Here is a 21,824-nt window from a genome sequence, read left to right as displayed (position 1 = left end):
CGGTGAAACTTCAAGATAATACTGTTTATTGACCGTACGTCCATATGGTAAGAACTCCTGATGCACCACGCCATGGTAATCGAAGAAAACAGTGAGCAAAACTTTGACATTTGATCGAACTTGGCTTGCTTTTTTCGGTCTTGGCTCATCTGGGCTCTTCCATTGGGACGATTGGACTTTGGTTTCGATATCATAACCATATACCCATGATTCGTCACCAGTTATGACCCTTTTGAGTAAATCTGGGTCGTCGTTGACGTCATTCAACAGTTCTTGAGCGATGCTCATGCGGCGGTTCTTTTGGTCAAAATTTAGCAATTTTGGAACAAACTTCGCTGACACATATCTCATGCCCAAAACGTTAGAAAAAATTTCATGGCACGAGTCAAGCGATATACCAACATCCTCAGCAACTTCTCTGATAGTGATTCGACGATTTTCCAGAACAATTTTCTTCACTGCTTGAACGTTTTCATCAGTTTGACGTGCTTGGGCGTCCAGAGCGAGGCTCGTCATTGGCATCTTCCCGGACATCTTGGAAGAGTTTGTACCACTTGTAAACATTTTTTTTACTCAGAACAGTTTCACCGTATGCCACCGTCAACATTTCAAGTGTTTCGGAGCACTTTATTTTATTTTTTACACAAAATTTGATGCAAATCCTTTGATCCATATTTTTTGATAGCAGGAAATCGCGGAGCACGCAAAAAACTTATAACCTTTACGCCTCTCACAACCAAACAAAAAATGCTATACACTTGAAACTTGGTACAGATGTTCGGGAAGAGTGTACCAACATAACAAAACAAAAAAATCGATAATCAAAAGTACGTTGCCTGTGAAATTTGAAAAGTCACCTTACTTTTTGAACACACCTCGTACATGTGCGCAACGACAATGTTGCTTATTTTATAAGCAGAAATGGACAACCTTGTGACGAAGGCGCTCGAAAACTGATAGAAAATAAGAAAATTAATACTAAACTAATCTTATAAGTCGATGAAGTCTCGAAAGACAAAAAGAAAAGGAACTATCAACAATTTGAACTCTGCATACGAGGAGACCACTCAGAATCGTTAACTCATATTAAGGACTATATACATATTAATTTAAAAACATTAAGAGATATGCTAATTAATACTAATCAAACTGAAGTCTGTATTGTTCAGAGTAAACATATAGAGAATTTAAGTTGATCAGAAATAGAGTATTTATTAGATAGTGTCTTTAGAAATAGTGGAATAAAAATAATAATTTGTACGGGTAAGTTAGAGTATGTACTCTTAGAACAACGCGACGGAATCTTTTATGAATTCCATAAATCCCCAATTCGAGGACATCGTGGCGTTTCAAAAACCTTTCACCCGATCAGACAAGAATATTATTAGGAAAATCTAAAAGACGATATACAAATACGAATTCAACAGTGTCTAGAATGTCAATTAAAGAAATTAACTCGTTTACAGACCAGACAACCCATGATAATAACTGATACATGTGCTACAGTGTTTGATAAAATTGCTATGAATATTGTAGGCCGTCTAAAAAGAACAATAAAAGGAAAAGAATACATTTTAACCTTACAGGATCAATTAAGTAAATTTTGTCTAGCTGTCCCATTACCAGACACCTTATCATCAACAATAGCGGACGCATTTGTTAAGAAATTTATTTGTGTTTTTGGGTGTCCGAAAGCTGTGCTTACTGATCAAGGCAAAAATTTTTTGAGTTCACTAATGACGCGTATTTCCAAGCGATTCAAAATAAAGAAATTAAAAACCACAGCATTCATGCATCAGTCCGACGGTTCCCTTGAGAGATCTCATCACGTTCTAATTGAGTACTTAAAGTAATACACCGATGTTGACAACGATTGGGATGATTGGCTCGACCTAGCTATTCTAAACTACAATACCTGTGTACAAGAAATTACCAAGCATACGCCGTATGAAGTTGTATTTGGCCGCTTAGTTCAAATGCCCTCAAATAATCCCCTTCGTGAAAGCGATATGTTACCTACATATAAAGGATATATAATAGATTTAGTTGCGCGTTTATGTAGTATACGAAAATTAGCTTATGAAAATTTAGTTAACTCTAAAGGAAAATCAAAAAAATATTATGATAGACATATAAATCCAAAAGACTTCAGTTTAGGTCATTACGTTTTCTTAAAATCAGGACCTAAACCAGGGAAATTCGGGGATCGTTACTCAGGTCCTTATAAAATAGTTGGTATTCTTCCAAGACATAATATTAAAATAGAAACTAATAAGGGCACAAAAAAAGTTCATTCAAATAGACTCCGAATTTCGCGTATAAACAAATCAACCAAAGAAATCAAGCCAAAATAAAAAAAAGTGAGAGGAAAAATATAATATAATATAAAATAAAATGAAATAATAGAAATTATAAAATAAAAAAAAAAAAAAAAAATATATATATATATATATATATATATATATATATATATATATATATATATTGCGAAACAAACAATAGATAATTGAATAAGAGGAACATATAATGAAATATTTTCTGATTACAGAACCAAAAATGATGGATTCTTCTCTGTTCATCACTGATATTCCTAACAATAACTAATCCAGTTACAGCCATTATAGGATACGACTGAGGAGCAAGATCTCTTTATATAACCACTATATCTTTATTAAATGTGGAAAATTGTGAAATGCCTTCTACAAAAATAACGTAACAAGAAAATACATTCAATTATTACAGTTAAATAACTATGAAACTGCACAAGTGATTCAATGTAAAGTCCAAGTAGACCGAACTGTTTATTATTGTGGAATGCATTCACACAACTCCATAATAGAGAATGGCGCAATAGAATATTTAATGGATCTAAGCCAACAAACTTAGCGGTACATTTTACTTTGACAATTCACATGTATTTCGAGATATTAAAGTTAATCAAACCACAGTTAGACCCACTATACTTGCAGGAAACGTAGATCAGAATGGAGAATGTAATGATGGTAGTTATTCCGATGCTTATGGAAGCTGGAATTTCGTAGTTGTCCAAGCTAAAATAAAAGTAACTTTACAAGAATATACCGCTTCTGTCGACTTAGATAATAACCAAATAATATTACGTAGTGGCGTTAGATGTATTTTAGGTAGTGAACATTGTATAGATTCTGAAGAAGATATACTTTTTGGGAAAGTATAACTAAAGATGTATGCAAATTTAATCGGTATGAAATATTACATGAAGGAGCAGCTAATCAGATTGAAGGTAAAATAGAACAAACTTTATACTGGTTAGTAACACAAGACATCGCTTTCGCGTTAATATCCAAATCCAAACGTAATCTATGTGGTTACGAAATTATAGTTACCGAACACCCAAAATTATTTGTTTATGTTGTCGAAAATAATGCATTTTTCCTAAGTAAGAAAATATCGATGAATAACCTAGATATATTTGCGTATGTAAATTCTAAATTTGTATATGTAGAACGTCATATAAAGGTACAATTAAGTCGTATGTACAAGGATGTTGTCGTACATCGCTGTAAATAAGAAAGACAAAAATTTAAAAAAATGCACTTGCAATTGCTAGTCAATCTCCCGATCAGTTTACCTATAATCTCATGAAAAGACTCAGATACATGGCTGTAACAGCAGGAGAGGTAGTGCACATTGTTAAGTGTATACCCGTTGATGTGAAAGTATCGTAAGGAGATGAATGTTATTGCTGAACTAAAAGTAATCCATAACAACCATACCAAATTCTTATCTCCTAAAACACATATTTTGAAAGCTTATGGAACAGTAGTTGATTGTAATGTTCTACTACCCACATTCTTTTATTTCAATGACGACTGGTATAAGTTTTTACCAAGAACAGTAGAAGCAAAAGCTCCCACCACTCTTAAGCCTTTTTCTGGATTAACCTGGAAATACCAGAATATTCCCTCACTAGCCACCAGCGGAATATATACAGAAAAGGATCTACAAGGTTTAATGAACAGAATCCTGTTCCCTTTGGAACAACCTGCAGTAATAAATGATGTAACCCGAGAAATTCATGGACACACCATAAAAGACAGTAACGGAATAATTGGAAAGTTAATGAGCGAGAATGTAATGGAACAGTTACTAGTCAATATCTGGAATAAAATGTGGATGAAATTCATGACCTTTGGTACTTTCAGTGCCGATATGCTTGCAATTATACTAATTGTCCAAGCTATTAAAAAATTAATAGAAGTCCTCATCAATGAAATAACTCTACATAGCCTTTATGGGTGGTCTTTTCATCTGATTGGGGCCATATGGAATAGTTTAACTACCTTTTTGATATATTTAGCACCAAAACCTACAGAAGCGAAAAGGGATGTAGAATCACCAGCAAATATTGCCACCGCTCCTGGACAGGAATTATATCCGACTCTACATACAAAAGAAAATGAAATAGCACAACACAACAAGAGTAATTCAATTCCAACATCACAATCTCAAGCAGTTAATCCATCGTTTGGGTTTCTTCCATGTTAGGCCAAGATCTTCGAGATTATAGAATATAAAATATAATGATAAAACCTTGATTATAGCATGATACGACAAGATCCTTATAATTAAAATTAAAAGTTCGATTGCTCTTCCTCGTTGCACTCCTCTAGCAATCGTTTAAGTGTGGGGGTGTGACAGCGGGCCAAAGATGACCAAAATTTTAATATTTCAAAAGAATAATTTTTCTAATATTAAGACCAACGGCAGAGTTGAAACAATTTCCCATGAGCTGTGGAAACCGAGCCGAGTGTCGCAGGGAAAATTTTCTTGATAGTCTCCAAGCAATAGAATCTATAGTCTAAATTTATATAAGCGCGAATTCCTTTCATTACGCTCTTCTGCCCCTCGTACCTTCGCTCTTACATATTAATTTCCAAACACGTAAGCGCTAAGATGCCGATGAGAGAAGAGGGCCATGGGATCGCTTCTGCATCCTATTCACATCATAACTAATGAATTTTTCCCTTTCGAATTAGAAATTAGGCATTAGAAATTACGAAATAATATTTTTTGAACTTGATTATTTTGATTTCAACAATATATCAAAAATAATTTTGGCCTCTCAAAACCTCTTATCGAGTTTTCGCTCCGGAGCTTAGTTTAAGTAGAAAATAGAAAAAAAATAAAAAAATATGTTAATTTTAATGAATTCACTGTTATTTAGCGAACTTTTATTATAAAAAATTAATCTACGAATTTATACAACGTGGCGTTCGAGATAACAAGCATCGCTCTATTTTTATTATATTTTATTATTAGATAATTATTGATAACTGTATTTTGCGGCGAATTTAATTATAATATTGATTGTTAATCTAAGTAGTGTATAAGTTATGTATTGGTCGATTATGCTTGTTCCAACTTCAATTAATTAATAATTACGAAATTTTTAATTAATCTTGGCTGCGAATGATACTTGAAGAGCCATCTTACGAGCTAAGGCCTGTACCGTTGCGTCCGCTCTCCCGATTTTCACCACGCCCCCGCTCCAATCAGGGCCCGAAAATCCAACGAGAAAAATTAGAAGAAACAAACGGACCAATTAACACATCATTGCCGGCTTCACTCCTCCCAAAACTGAGAGGCTGAGAGAGGGACTCATCACCCAAACACCCACCTAATATAAAAAGGGCTACACAAGACCCAGAGAGCAAGTTCTAAAAATTATTAGAGAAAGTTCAAGTTGTTAGAGAAGTGCTAGAAAAGTTGTTAGAGTTAGAGTTAGTTGCAAGAGTTGTATTAGTTCCAGTCAGTGATTGTAGTGACTGTGCAAAGCAGAGATTGAAAGAAGCACAGAAATCAGTAGTGTCAAGAAGTCAGCCAAGAAGTTAGCAATATTCAGTCAAGAAGTCAGTCAAAGAGCCAAGCAGCCAAGCAACAGAACAAGAAAACAAAGAAAAATAAGTTAATGTAAAATAAGGACGAGCAGGCCGAAAGAGTGTATTACAAAATAAAAAAAAGAGTAAGCAATCAAATTTTTAATTATTTTACTTATCTATCTCTCCTCTCTTTTAGAAGTAGGTCGCAAATCAAAAATTTTCCCTTTGTCGTATTTGGAGACTACTTTTGATAGGCTCCAAATACAATTTATATTAGGAAAATCGGGTTCTACTATTGATAGGACCCAGGGTACTTTGCACTCTCGGATTACAACTATTGATTGGAATCCAAGAGCAGAAGTACAGGTTTAGTGGCACTGTCCCCTTCGGTATTCTTAATTTTCGAATGATGATCCTGATAGTTTATGCGAGAAATCGCAGACTAGCAACAACAGAACCCTGAGACTGCGCCAAGCCTCAGGTGCACCTGAAATGTGTCGTTGCCACGACGTCACACTCCAATCACTTTCGAACGAGACAACATTAACGTCAATGGAAAAAAGTACCCGAAAATACCTGGTATAATGGTACTTTTAGTAACGAAAGAACCTAAAACTAATTTGATTGACGACAAAGGTAATAAGAATTACATTCATATTATTAAATTCTCACTAAAATAAATATTCACGAAAGACAATTTAAAGAAGATGCAGATTTCCAAAATAAATATAGTAAGATATTCAAAACTTATATATTTCCATATGTGTGTTTAGCAAATAAAAGAAAAAAGATCAGTCATTGGAAAAGGTATGCTACCTCGATATAAAGTCTCCAAAGTCAACACGTGAATGGATTATGTTTATTGGAATAATCCAAACAAGTTGGTCGATCGGCTCAGATCGCTAATCGCAGAACAATCAGCTGGTAATCCAAGTTACGTAAACAAAATTCTCTCGATCATAGAGGAAGTACGCGAGGAAAGATATATATATATATATATATATATATATATATATATATATACTGAGACTTCGTAGCATTCCAATCATTCGTCATGAGCGTTGATGTGTTCGGACGTTAGTTGGAATGAAAGAAAGGCACTTGAAATCCTCTAGATGTTAGATTCAAGGTTACTACAAATGGACAGTATAATGTAGACGACAAGCGACTCTGCAATACAGCTGATCCTAAAGATAACTAAACTAAAAGATTCAGTAAACTTGAATACTTTCAACGAGTGATTTATTAATCTTGACATATTCGACAGTCAAGAAAATCGCTAATATTATAACAGCATTACAACAGAAATTGAATGAATTGGATACTCAAGTGGATTTTCATAGAGACGAGATTGATCAACATATATTGAGAATTAATAACGACATTACATCTATAAAAGAAAAATTGGATGGTAGTGATAATAGTGGAAAAGTATTGAACGATGGAGCATCAAAAAGTAGTTGAACAGTTACACAATCCAGTTCGTCGCAGCTATCCGCATCGAAAAATTGATATCCGAGGAATAGATAAGACTTGGCAAGCAGATCTCGTTGAAATATAGTTATACTCTCGAGAAAATAAGGGATTCCGATATTTATTGACGATTGTAAATATTTTTTCTAAGCATGCATGGGCAGTTTCAGTGAAGAGCAAAAAAGTTCAAAATGTGTCGCAAGCCTTTGAATTAGTGCTGAATGAAGGTCGTAAATCAAAAAATCTACATACTGGTCGAGAAAGAGAATTTTATAATAAACATTTCCAAGAATTTATGAAAAAACATGAGATTATTTTATATTCGACGTTTAGCATCCTCAAGGCAGCTATCTGTGAAAGATTTAATCGTACCCTAAAGAACAATAGCGAAAAAAGTTCATTCTCTGCGGCAACTACAAGTGGTTGGATATATATACCTGACTTGAAAGCAGCTTACAATAATAGAAAGCATCGAATGGTTTTTTCAGTGAACCATTTCAGTGAAATGGTTTTTTATTAAACAACTCTCACAATAGCTGGAGAATTGAATCGCTGAAAAAAAATTTTTTTTTGGGGAAATAGAGAGCCATAACCTTCGCTCTTAACAGTAAGGTACTGCCATTCTAAATAATGTCGCTCTAAATAAATAATTCTAAATAAATAATTCTAAATAATAAGTATTATTTTAGAAATAATAATAAAGAAGATACAAGGAACTAATACCTCTCCTCAGGGAGTTCTTTTCTTTATTGATAAAAACTTATCCTATATAGACGTATGCCATTTCTTGTTGACGTTGAGTTACATAGTTGAGAGGTTTGTGCTTTCTGATCTACTCTAAAATTGAAAAAAAGCTAAAAATAATACTAAGCTGATATTTAATAGCATGAAAGAGAGAGAGGTCTGTATTACGATGTCTGCGATGAAGTTGTTTATCCAAGGTACTTTTAAAATCGATTACATGATGATTATGTCTCCTAATCTTTGTTTTTTTGATCGTATGCCCCTTTTTCCTATGTATTTTTGATCTTTCAATCGAAGCATTCATGACAGCTGGACATCTTCGCTTCAACTGTAACAATCTCTTTGCATTCACTCTTCTTTCCATCTATTGTCAAATAATCGTCCTGATCAATATCTTCCAATTGATCAGATTTAGTTTCATATTCAAGTCTGGACGAAGCTTTTTGATTGATTTAGAAGCACTTTGATAGAGACGTATTGAAATCATAATGTAGAGACTGCTGCTGCTACTGCTGCTATTGATGTTGAAAAAATGATGTTTGACTGCATCGAAATTCGCTTATGTAGCCTGATCCCTACTTTTTTTCTTTTTGACAGCGCCAAAACTGCTACGTAGGTATAATCTCCACTCTTGCTACATCGCCAAAAGCGCACGCAGTTACTGCTATTTTTCTTAAATGTTAATACGATGAAATATTTTTTTTTTAAGATTATGAGAGCTCTAACCCCACCCTCATCTGTGAAGCACTCTATTTATCAATGTTCATCCTCATTTATTTACAAGACTACAAAATTACTGTACAGAGAATTTAAATTTGTCTCCTTCGATGTAATCAATGAAGAGCTTGTAGTGCTGCATTTTGTCGAGCAGTTTATTGTAGAGCTTATTGTTTACCACTAATGCTCTGGAAACACGGTTTCAGAAAAAGACTTGAAACTCCCTTTTGAGCTCCGCCACAACCTTAGTTTCAAATCGGGTAGCGACCTGTCTCACCATGGTTACGATGTAGAGAGTACCATTCTTCAAGTCACTAAAGTCCTTGTTGAAGAAGAACGGTCCCCTAGCAATTTTATTTAGGCTTTCGAAATCCATTCTATAATGAGAGAAATTTATTAGAACTCTGCTTATTGATCTGAAAGCGTTTTCGTAGTCGACACTGCCTTACTCTAATTTAGAGTTAGTATTCACTTCTTGAACCTCATACTTGGAAGTTCATTGCTATGTTGCTGCTGCTGCTGCGTGGCAGTGTCTGTTTAATTCCAGAAAAAAGTCGACCACCTTTTGGATCGCTCCAATCGTCGATCGAACCTTCCTGAAACCGAACTACAAATCTGATAAACCTCCTCCGGTCTGTATCGCGTCCATCAGTCTCGGTCTCAGTAATTGTTCAAAGAGTTTATCAGTCGTGTCAAGTAAACTCAACGATCGGTAAGCCGAAGGCGTGCCAGGATCGCTCCTACCTTTTGGGATAAGAACGAGCCTTGTCGATTAAGCTGGCCATTGCTTTGAAAGGTTGCTTCGTCTGAAAGAATTACGTAACGAAAAATGTTTGGATCATTGGCAATCATTTTTCGTATTCATTGGCAAAACTGTGGACTTAATCTCATATCAGTAGGTGTGATGGCTTGAGTCAAAGTGATATGATATGGATGATAACGATGATTTCTTAGTATTCTCCAAACAGTAGCCATTGGTATACCAGTTTGCCTTTGAAAGCCACGGGTACTGATGTTACGATTTAAATAAACCATTGTCAGAACCACTATTACACGAATATCTTCTTCACTGTAATTACGACGTTCTCTAACCCGTGTTAGTTGCCCTTGTTGAGCTCTACGGTAAATTTCACGAATTGTTGTATGACTCGGATGTCTCTTGTCGGGATATTGATTTCGATAAAGAGCAGCAGCTTGTCGGTAATTATGCCTACGTACATTCACCAAGAACCAATAGAATATTAACCCTTTCAGCCGCTGGGTAATCAGCCATAGTGAAAATTTTGATTATAACAAAGTAAAAAAATACGTGATAATTTTTCTGCGACTATTAAATTCAAGAAGAAAACAATGTTAAACAAAAGAAATTTGATTAGTTAAACTATTCAATAAGTAGTGCTATATTAAATATAATCTGTATGTAACAATAAGCAGGGGTCAAAGTCAATATGAAAAATTATTTTTAACTGAAAAAATTATATACTTATAAATAGGGGAGAATCAAAGAATTAATTAATTTAATTAATAAATTATACAGAAACATCGGTATGACAAAAATACATTTTTTTGAGCATTTCACCTTTAATTGACTTTCTCAGGTCACAAATACAAACTTGAAATATTATTCTGAATGTAATTTTTCCCGCTCTACACCATTCCGGGGTCAAAAATAGGGGTTCGCATTAAAAAAAGCACTTTGAGCTTCAGATGACCTTGAAAAACGTATTAAGGGTCAAAGTTGATGGTAGAATTTGGTGGCCCTCTCTGACCCTTGCAACTTTTGTAGAAGTCATTTTTTGATAACGTTTGTTTTTACTAGGTTATTCCCGTGGTCGGATTAAAATGAAACACCCTATATATATATATATATATATATATATATACAGGGTGTCAATTAAGTCCCGGGACGCCTGAATATTTTCTGAAGTACTTCAGTTCTGAAAAAGGTCAAGGTCATTCCTTTAGTAACTTTCAACGCGGAATCCGATGGTGACCTTGGATTTGACCTTGAGATTGACCTTCAAGGTTATTTCAAGGTCAACTTTGTTTTTTTAAATGGGAACCCCTATTTTTGACAACGGCAATCGAAAGAGCGGAAAATTTTACGTCCAAAACGGTATTTTTAAATTTTTTTTCATGGCCTTGAGAAGGTCGATTTAAGGTCAAATGCTTGAAAAACTGCCTAAAAGCGTTTTTTTAATTTTTAAGATATCGAAAAATGACCTCTACAAAATTTGTTCAGAACAGAGTGGGCCACCGAATGCACCAATAACCTTTGACCTTTAACCTCATTTTGAAGGTCATTTCAAGGTCGAAGTGTTTTTTGTAATGGAAACCCCTATTTTTGACCCCGGATTCGCATATAGCGCGAAATCAGAAAGAAACATTCAAAACGCAGTGAGTGGAAAAAACTTATCCGGCAAAAAAACTGTACCTATGTCTCTGCTTGATCCTCATTTAAAACAACTTGACTTTCGGTTTGGATAACCCGTTACTTTATTATTCAAACAATCAAAGGTCAAAGATAAGGTCACTGTAACATGCTCTCAGTAGAATTTAATAAATTTAGCCCGAAACATTTTGTAAATGTTTCGTGAATAATATTGGATCTAAATTTCACATGACCTTAGCGATGAACGTCGTGGATCAATCGAAACTCAACATAATACCTTATCCAAACGTCGGATTTCGCGCTATGTGCTAATCCGGGGTCAAAAATAGGGGTTTCCATTACAAAAAACACTTCGACCTTGAAATGACCTTCAAAATGAGGTTAAAGGTCAAAGGTTTTTGGTGCATTGGGTGGCCCACTCTGTTCTGAACAAATTTTGTAGAGGTCATTTTTCGATATCTTAAAAATTAAAAAAACGCTTTTAGGCAGTTTTTGAAGCATTTGACCTTAAATCGACCTTCTCAAGGCCATGAAAAAAAATTTAAAAATACCGTTTTGGACGTAAAATTTTCCGCTCTTTCGATTGCCGTTGTCAAAAATAGGGGTTCCCATTTAAAAAAACAAAGTTGACCTTGAAATAACCTTGAAGGTCAATCTCAAGGTCAAATCCAAGGTCACCATCGGATTCCGCGTTGAAAGTTACTAAAGGAATGACCTTGACCTTTTTCAGAACTGAAGTACTTCAGAAAATATTCAGGCGTCCCGGGACTTAATTGACACCCTGTATATATATATACAGGGTGATTCAAAAACATATGTAAGTATGGATACCATTGGATTCGTCTTGAAAAGTTATTCAAGACGCCATTATTAGTTTTTTTTTCCGATAATTAGGTAATTAGATAATTAACTTGAAAAATCGAGCAATCAGCGCGCTGCTTTAAAAGCCAAGGCGAGTCTTAAGTAACAATATTGAATTGCAATTAAGTACTGCGACAAACACCTATTTGCTGAAATTAATTTATAATTATTGATAACAACAGGACTTTTTCGAGGACTTTTTCGAGGACTTTTTTGAGGACTTTTTTGAGGACTTTTTCATTTTGAAATATGATATATATTTTTAAAATTATTTTCGAACATCATTTTGACATTTTTTAATAACTACACTTTTATTATTTTGTTGTCAAAATTAAATACTTATTATGTTGTTAAACTTTTTATAGCTAGTTATTTTTATTTCGGTTACGTAAGTTATTACACATTTTGGTGAGTAATTTTCTGTAATCTTCACTCACGAGCCTTCGATCTGCTGCCAATCGATTATTGACGAATCCTAATATGCATGAAGGTGGAAGTATAAAATCCAATATTTTCAGAATTCAACATCTACATACGTAATACTGCATTGTAGATCATTTTCGGGATTGCCGGTGTCTTTCCTTTAACAGTTGGGGTCATTTTGAGAAGTACTTCTTTTTTTATTATTGTGAAGGTACTCAATCGATTCTTATTATTAATTTCTATTAATTAATTAGGATAAAAAAACCCTCTACGAAGTCCTCAAAAAGGTCCTCGAAAAAGTCCTTAAAAAAGTCCTCGAAAAAGTCCTCAAAAAAGTCCTCGAAAAAGTCCTCAAAAAAGTCCTCGAAAAAGTCCTCAAAAACATCGTCGAAAAGGTCCTGGAAAAAGTCCTGTTATTATCAATAATTATTAATTAATTTCAGCAAATAGGTGTTTGTCGCAGTACTTAATTGCAATTCAACATTGTTACTTAAAACTAGGGAATCAATAATAAATTTTGTGACGGTAAACGTCAAATTAGCGCTAATTGCCTAACCTAGTGGCTGCCTGCGGGGGCAGCACTTACCGGTAGACGAAAAATGTAACGACGGAATTCGGCATGCGAGCAGACGGAACGCGCGCGATTGAAAACGAACTAGTGAAGAATCAGCTACCGATACAGAGGCCACGACAAGCTAATTACCTGTGCGCACGAGAGAGATCAAGTGGTCGTCGTTACCGAGTTATCCGGAGGGTCGCCTGAGACAGCAGAAGCAGCGTCGTCCCCTGTGGAATCCAGATTGTGTGTGTGAGGTTTCGCCATCGAGGGTGAAACCACGTGCGCGCGAATTCGTGATCCGCGATATAAAACGGACAGACTTTCCCGCAGTGCGAATTGTTTCCTTCGTCTTCGTACGTCTGCAGAATAAAGGTAAGCTGGCCAGGTTAATCTCGCGACCGCGATTGCATGCGCGATAACTAATTTTCCGTATTCGAAGCGAAGCGTGCATGTAATAGCTCTGCTAACAAAGAGCGGCGAGCGATCCGACACTGTATGTTGTCGTCGTGCGAGCGCTACTGTAAACATAAACACGCGGGCCAATTCTAGTGTAACATTCAGAGAGGACAATAAAGTGTTTTCGTTCGTGATATTAACCAGTACTTTCGACGTGTTTATTCCGTATTGATGCCACTTCTGCAGATTTGTTGGTTGACTGACACCCGTTCCCTCTTGCTTTCCGACTTTCGTATTTGATATAGGTGATTACGCACACCCATCTACGCGATCGTCCGAATAAAATAATTAAACGGTATCTACCCCGTTACAATTTATATGACGCAAAATTACAGAAATCTTATGATTAATTAATTGTGAACTCGTCTGATTTATTATGAAACTACTATGGCTGCTAAAACACTATTTAGTTTTTTTTTATAATTTTAATTACAATATTTGTTTAGTTTTAAATACTATGATTTGATTCGGAGCTTAAAATGAATAATATTTTAATCATTTAACATTATTTTAATAGACTCATCTTAACGGCCGTAAAACAAAAATAGAAATTTTCCTGTATTTCGGGAAGAAATTTTCTCAGGAAGTCCAGGCTAGTCAAAAAATTAACCTGACACTCAGAACCCAACCCCAAGAACATCAATTACATGATTGCAGTCTTGTAATTACCATAATCTTGGTGCGAATAATCACGTTGACGAATTTATCATTTAACAATCTGGCTTTTGGGCGCTGCTTTTCGCATGGATTAAAGCGTATGTGATGTTATATTATTTACATGGTCTATGAAATAATTATAATTAGAATATTGATTTTGTCAATTAATCGTGCGTGCTCATAATTTTATATTATTGTCGATCAATCGTTAGGACTCGATCTATAAAATGAATATGAGTCTATCGGCTTGAGGAGCTCATGTCGCGCATCAAGGTTGAGCACCGCTTCCATGTAGTCGCGGCGCGCGCTGGCTAGCCCCCCTAGCCGCTCCGCGCTCGCCCAGGCTTTTAAAGCAGTGCGCTGATTGCTCGATTTTTCAAGTTAATTATCTAATTACCCAATTATCGGAAAGAAAACTAATAATGGCGTCTTGAATAACTTTTCAAGACGAATCCAACGGTATCCATACTTACATATGTTTTTGAATTACCTTGTATAATATAAAAAGTAGTGGTCTAAGGATAGTCCCTTGTGGTACTCCCATTCTTACTGTTTTTATTTGACTCTGTGTATTGTTTGTTTTAACGCTTTATTTTCTGTCTGTTAAATAATTTTTTATAAGATTATAAGCTTTGCTTCTAATAATTAAATAATTTGTCAAGTAAAATTGTATGATCTACTGTCTCAAAAGCTTTGGCAAGATCGAGAAAAGTTATAGCAATCGGATCACTTTGATCGAGTTGTTTGTATATAATATTTGTTACATAATTTAATGCATTTTTGGTGCTTTTGTTCTTTTGGAAGCCAAATTGTTTACTTGATATTATGTTGTATTCTTCAATAAAGCTTAAAAATCTTTTGTAGATAATGTTTTCGAAAATTGTTGCTATGTTAGAGATGAGCGATATTGGCCTAATAATAATTATTAAGTAAAGATTTTTCTTTTATTTTATGTGTTACGTCTCAAGACGCATCTTTACTCATTCACATTCTTTAAAAAGTGCAATCCCGAATTTCGTAAAATCAAAACTATGTACACATCCACCAGAAAACCACACGGCAGCAAAATACAAAGACCATACTCAGCATTTCACAACACACATTGAACTCAAAAGGAAAAATTACCCAACTACACAGAAACATCAGCGATTAATTGAGCACAAATCTATGTATATAAGACGAACCACCTGTAAAGAGTCAGTCATCTTTTATTGTTACTCCGTACACGTCAGTTCGACAATTGACGAATAAACTCTACGTATTGACGCTGCAGTCGCGTGCAAGCCTGTTCGACAATTTGGCTAACTATTCAATTATTACCTGTCAAACTATATTATTTGATCTATATTATATACAAAGTCAAAAGGAAGGAAAAACATTTGCCGAAAAAGATAAACAAGAAATCATAATTCAAAAATATTTTGAAAATAATCTACAAAAGGAAAACCCACGGAAAAGCGATTTTCTAGCATTAGTAAACATCGACACACTCATCGAAGACCCGTCTACCACAAAGCAAAAAACAAAAATCATTAGAGAAAATTCTACGCCATCAATTAATAAAATACCTACAAATATGGATAACCAAGAAAAACCAATGAAATTACAATTGAAAGACGTAGCAGCCTTCGTCGCGGAGTTAAAAGAAGTAAAGGATATTATAGACGACATCGATGAGAGAAACCTTACAAAATTATTAAAAATAAAAATTAAAGGTGAAGTAAAAGAGGCAATAAGAGGAAGCAAAGTGGAAAATATAACAGACCTAATCAATGCAATCAGAATTCTATACCCCATCAAAGAAGACATACACGCACTATATGCAAAAGTTCGTCAGATATCACAAGAAGAAGACGAATCAGTTGTACACTATACTAACAGAATACGACAGTTAGTATTGAAAATAAAGGAACTAAATAAATGGGAAGACACTACAGCAATAGAACGAACACAATTCGAAGCTACACTAGACAAAGAAGCAGCTAAAAGCTATAGGAAAGGACTAAAAGCAGAAATTAGATATGAAATAGGCCCAGGAACCACAGTACAAGAAATGTCGACAACGGCAATAGACATCGAAAGCGACATAGAAAAAAGGAAATACACAACAAAACCAAGTAGAAACTATACATATTCAAACAATAAAGAAGAATTTCAGGAAACAAAAATTCTCACATGTCAAATATGCAGAGAATTTTCACATGAAGCTCTATTTTGTCGCACGGCAGCCTGCGTGTACTGTAAAGGAACAGATCATTTCTCGAATAGTTGCAAGAAAGTGCCAAAGAAAATTAATCTAATATGCAAATTCTGTAGCCAACCAAGCCATTCAATAAGTGCCTGTCGTTTAAACAAAAGACAAAATATACACTGCCAATATTGTCAAGAAATGGGACATGAAGTAGATCAATGCCCACACATCAGTAACTACGAAGCATGCTGGAAATGCAACGAAACAGGACACAACCCAATAAATTGTAAGAATGACCAAACTTCAAAACAAAACAAATGTGAAAATTGTGACAAGATTGGACATACAATGCAGCAGAGCCCGGAAGTGATATGCAGAAAGTGCAATAATATGGGCCACCTCGTAAAAGATTGTAAAGCAGGAGAAATAAAAAAGTCCCTATACAAAATATGTGCTATCTGTGAAGAAGTAGGCCGCAACAAGACACCTGTGACCAAGTAAAAATCATGTTCACAGAATTCAAAGCTAAACAGAAATTTAAGTGCCAGTATTGCGAAGAAACAGGCCACACAGCTAAGTATTGCCCACTCCTAAAAACGCAATCGCAGCAAGTTCAACAAACCCAACACCTATCATATAATTCAAATCACAATGGATTCCAAAGGAAAGGCTGTGCCTACTGCAAAAGTCCAGGACATAATATAAACGAGTGTAGGAAACTAAGCGCATTAATGAACAACACACTAACAAATCAACAAAAGACATGCGAATTTTGCAAGAAACACAGCCACGTAATCGATGAATGCAAAATAATTTTGTCACGACAAAAACAAGTCGGCGAATTCTGCGAAAAATGTAAAATAGCCGGTCACACAACACAAAATTGCTTCAGAAATAAAGGAAGAGCGGGAAACTTCGAGGCCCTTTCTGGAGGGAACGCCTAGAAAGGGAACACAACGAAAAAGCGCTCCCACAACAAAAAAATACAAAAACACAACAAATCAAAAACACAGTCAACATAGAAGCAAAAACATACGTATTGAAAATGGAAAATTTACTGCAATATATTGAAGTCGATGATCCATATTAACACAAGAAACTCAAATTGTTGATCGATAGCGGAGCTCAACTAAACATCATACAAAATAACAGTATTTCAAAACGAGACATAAATAGCAATGAACAGATATTGATCTCCGGAATAACCGACAAGTCTATCAAAACCCTAGGATCTACGAAGATACCAATACAAAACACATACTTTGATTTCCATGTAGCCCCGGACACTTTCTCTACTCCATACGATGGAATTCTAGGAATAAACATTTTCTTAGACTACAAGGTGAGACTAGATGAAGGATACCTAGAAATCAGTGGAGAAAAAATACTCGTAAAATCTACAAAAGATAAACACACAACTCCCACAATTACTACACTACAAGAAAAATCGATTGTTACTTCAAACCAAGAAGCCAACAATACAGAAGAAATTACAGGAAAATATGACACTACATCAAAAGATGAAGACATATCATTATATCAAGATCTAGAAAAAATATTAACGACAGTAAACGAAATAAACACGCAAGAAAAAGAAAAAACAGAGCAAGCACAAGAGGAAGGCGACGAACAAACGTATCAAGAAAATTTAGCAAAATTCATGGAAAATATAAACGAAGCTCTCGAAAATAAAAAAGAGCGAACAGAAGAAGAATACATCATGGACAACTATTATACCTTTTGTTCGATATTAGAACAAAAAATAAAAATAGAGGACAATACAAAACAAAATATACACATACAAGAAGCAGAATTATCAGGTAATGAAACTATTGATACACAAAAAGAAATACAAAGGGAAATCACACAAGAAAAAGCCCCAGAAACTCAAGACACGAAAGAAAGACGAAACCGACTGATCGAGACAGTAAAGCTAGATCACTTAACCCACAATAAAAAACGAGCAATAGAGAACTTGATCATATCATTCGAAGACATATGCTGGCTAGAAGGAGATGAACTCGGCATGTGCAATATCGAAGAACACGAGATCAACTTAACAGACGAAAAGCCAGTATATATCAAATAATTTCCTTTGTCCTACACACTGAAACAAGTGGCATTAGACGAAACAAAAAAACTAATCGCAAACAAATTAGTTAGACCTTCAACAAGCGCCTTTAATGCACCAGTATGGGTCGTTCCAAAAAAAGGACTCACCAAAAAGGGAAAAAAAATGGAGATTAGTCATAGATTACAGAAAATTGAACGCTAAAACAATACCAGACCCTTACCTGATACCTAACATATTGGAAATCTTTGATTGTATAGGAAAAAACAAATTTTTTACAACTATTGACATGGTTTCTGGATTCCATCAAATAAAAATGAAAGAATCAGACATTCACAAAACCGCCTTCAGCATACCTGGCTTAGGACGCTTCGAATTTAAAGTGCTACCTTTTGGACTAATCAATTCGCCAAGAATTTTTCAAAGAGCACTAACAACAGTACTCAGAGATTTAAGAGAAAAAGGCTTCTGCTATGTATACATTGACGACGTAATCATTGTGGCAAATACAGTTGAAGAACATAACGCAAGATTCAAGCTCATAGCACAAAAGCTAAGGGAAGCAGGACTCAAATTAGAAACCAGCAAATGCAAATTCTTTCAAAAAGAAGTAGAATTTCTAGGACATATCATAAATGAAGAAGGCGTAAAAACTGACCCAAAGAAAATCGAAGCAATACAGAAATTTCCTATCCCTAAAACAGTTAAAAATATTAGATAATTTTTGGGACTTACTAGCTATTACAGACGCTTTATAGACAACTTTTCAGATATAGCCAAACCATTAATACAGCTATTACAAAAAGACATAGAATTTGTCTGGAATACAGAGAGACAAAAATCATTCGAAAACTTAAAGAAAGCTCTATGCTCTGCACCAATACTGCAATATCCAAACATGACAAAACCCTTCATAATAACAACAGACGCATCAAATTTAGCATTAGGGTGTGTACTCTCACAAGGCAAAATAGGCGAGGACAAACCAATTGCATTTGCATCACGAGTGCTAAAACCAGCAGAAAAGAAGTACCACACATATGAACGCGAAGCATTAGGAATTGTATTCGCCGTGAAAACATTCAGAAATTACATATATGGAAATAAATTCACAATAGTAAGTGACCACAAACCACTGCTATCTTTCAAATCTGCCGACAATAACTCCAGAGTACAAAAATGGAGACTCAACTTACTGGATTACGATTATGATATCATCTACAAACCTGGGAAGATAAACACAAACGCAGACGCACTATCAAGAAATCCCGTAGAAAATACCATGGTAACAGTCGTAACCAGAGCACAAAAAGCTAAAGAAACAGGAAAAGCACAAACAACAGACATACAATATAACAATACAGCAATAAAAAGAACAATTAAGAAAAAAATAAAACAAAAAACAAGCCCAAAGGAAAAAACAATAGTAAACATTCAAGATTACCCACCAGAAATCATGACAAGCAAAGCAGATCTAGAAAAACAGAAACATGTAGTCTTCACAAAAAAAATCCATAGAATCACGGAACGACAACGTTGCAATATTTGTAAACCAATCACGACAAATATTAGACAAAAAAATGGAACAATTTATAAAGTCAAAGAAAATCAATATCAATAAGGACCTTCGCACAAATGAAATCGAAATTATAAAAATAAATTCAAAAAAATTATTCATTCTATGCATAGACTCAGGCCAATCAGCAATAACAATAAAACAAAATATCACCCACATCCTAGGAACCCTGAAAGAAATTATGACAACAAAAAGAAAATAGATTCAGCATTTCAAAAGACCTACAGATAAACAAAATCCATTGGCAAGAAATAGAAGAAATAATCACAAAAACCTTTCAGAACTCAGGAATTAACATAGTTATTTGCTTAAACTATATAGAATATATCGAAATCGAAGACCGAGATAGAATATTCAATCTTAACCACTCATCCGCCTTAGGAGGACACTCAGAAGTAAATAGAACATTAAATCGCATCAAACTCAAGTATTATTGGGAAAATTTAAAAACAGACATAGAACAAAGAATAAAAAATTGCGGAGACTGCCAGAGAAATAAATTAAAAAGAGTAAAGACAAGACAACCAATGGTTATAACGGAAACACCGTTTAAAACTTTCGACAAAATTGCTATGGATATAGTAGGTCCACTAAATATTACCAAAAATCAAAATAAATACATCCTCTCCATTCAAGATTTATTATCAAAATTTCTAATAGTGACACCTGTACCCGATCAAACTGCCGAATCAATCGCAGACGCGTTCATAAAAAAATTTATATGTGTTTTCAGTTCACCAAAAATCGTGCTCACAAACAGAGGAGCAAACTTTACAAGCAAACTCTTGAAATGCATAGCGCGCAGATTTAAATTCACGAAAATAGAAACAACAGCCTTTTCGCCACAATCAAACGGTTCATTAGAAAGAGCCCATCACCCATTGTGCGAATACTTAAAAAATTTTTCAACCAAAAAAATTGAATGGGATGAATTACTAGAACTAGCACAATTCCATTATAACACAAGCGTACACAGCGCCCACAGATTCACACCACATGAACTAGTTTTTGCTTATCCACCACGATTACCTTCAAGTGAAACTTTAAAAGCTTCAGAACAATTACCCACTTTCAATAATTACCTGTCACATTTAACCACAAATATGAAAGATATTGCAAATTTTACAAGAGAAAACCTAATAACTACTAAGGAAAAATCAAAAAAGTATTATGATCGCTTCATAAACCCAACAGATTTCAAAATTGGTGACCAGGTCTGGCTCATAAAAGAACCTAAACCAGGCAAACTCGAAAATAACCAAAACCTGGGACCATTTGAAATCTTAAAGGTTACAGATAAAAATAATGTCATCATAAATAAAGGTGGAAAAGCAAATACAGTCCATGCAAATAAATTAATTATGCATAAGAAAAAAATCTAACAATAATTTATGTTCTAGGACCATTTCAATATGTATCAACAATTCTTAATAATAATTACAATTATCAAAACAACATCAGCCATCATTGGATACGACTGCGGGACAACAACGCCAAACATCACGACGTACTCCTTAGTAGACACGGGAGAATGCGACTTTCACAACACTCCCGTAAATAAATCAAATGTATATATAGAATTAATACAAACCGCGGAATTCCGCGAAATTTCCGTACTACAATGTAAAATAGAAATATATAGAACTGTCTCCACATGTGGAATATTCGGTGACTTAATACCCACACCAACTGGAGAACAGGAATACATTTACGAAATAAGTCATGAACAATGTAAATTTATCCATGAAACGGGAACTTTCGTATATGACAATATTCATAAAATCGTTAATCTAAAAATAAACGCAACTACTTCAAAAAGTATCGATTTCGCGGGTAGCGCAGA

General features: G+C 34.7%; 1 protein-coding gene across 1 annotated transcript; it reads left to right on the top strand.

Annotated features, from left to right (window-relative positions):
• The first annotated feature begins 15,719 nt into the window (after positions 1–15,719).
• Positions 15,720–16,835, top strand: LOC131667811 (uncharacterized). Its single transcript, XM_058941523.1, has one exon. The coding sequence runs from the start codon at positions 15,720–15,722 to the stop codon at positions 16,833–16,835; it is 1,116 nt and encodes a 371-aa protein (XP_058797506.1).
• The last annotated feature ends 4,989 nt before the right edge of the window (positions 16,836–21,824 follow it).

Source organism: Phymastichus coffea, unplaced genomic scaffold, assembly GCF_024137745.1.
Source record: "Phymastichus coffea isolate CEN01 unplaced genomic scaffold, Cenicafe_Pcof_1.1 PCOF00005, whole genome shotgun sequence".
NCBI classification, from domain to species: domain Eukaryota; kingdom Metazoa; phylum Arthropoda; class Insecta; order Hymenoptera; family Eulophidae; genus Phymastichus; species Phymastichus coffea.
This window is presented reverse-complemented; position numbering and strand designations above follow the sequence as displayed.

Excerpts from the sequence above, each read along its gene's own strand:
- LOC131667811 (XM_058941523.1), top strand. The coding sequence starts at position 15,720 with ATGGATAACCAAGAAAAACCAATGAAATTACAATTGAAAGACGTAGCA.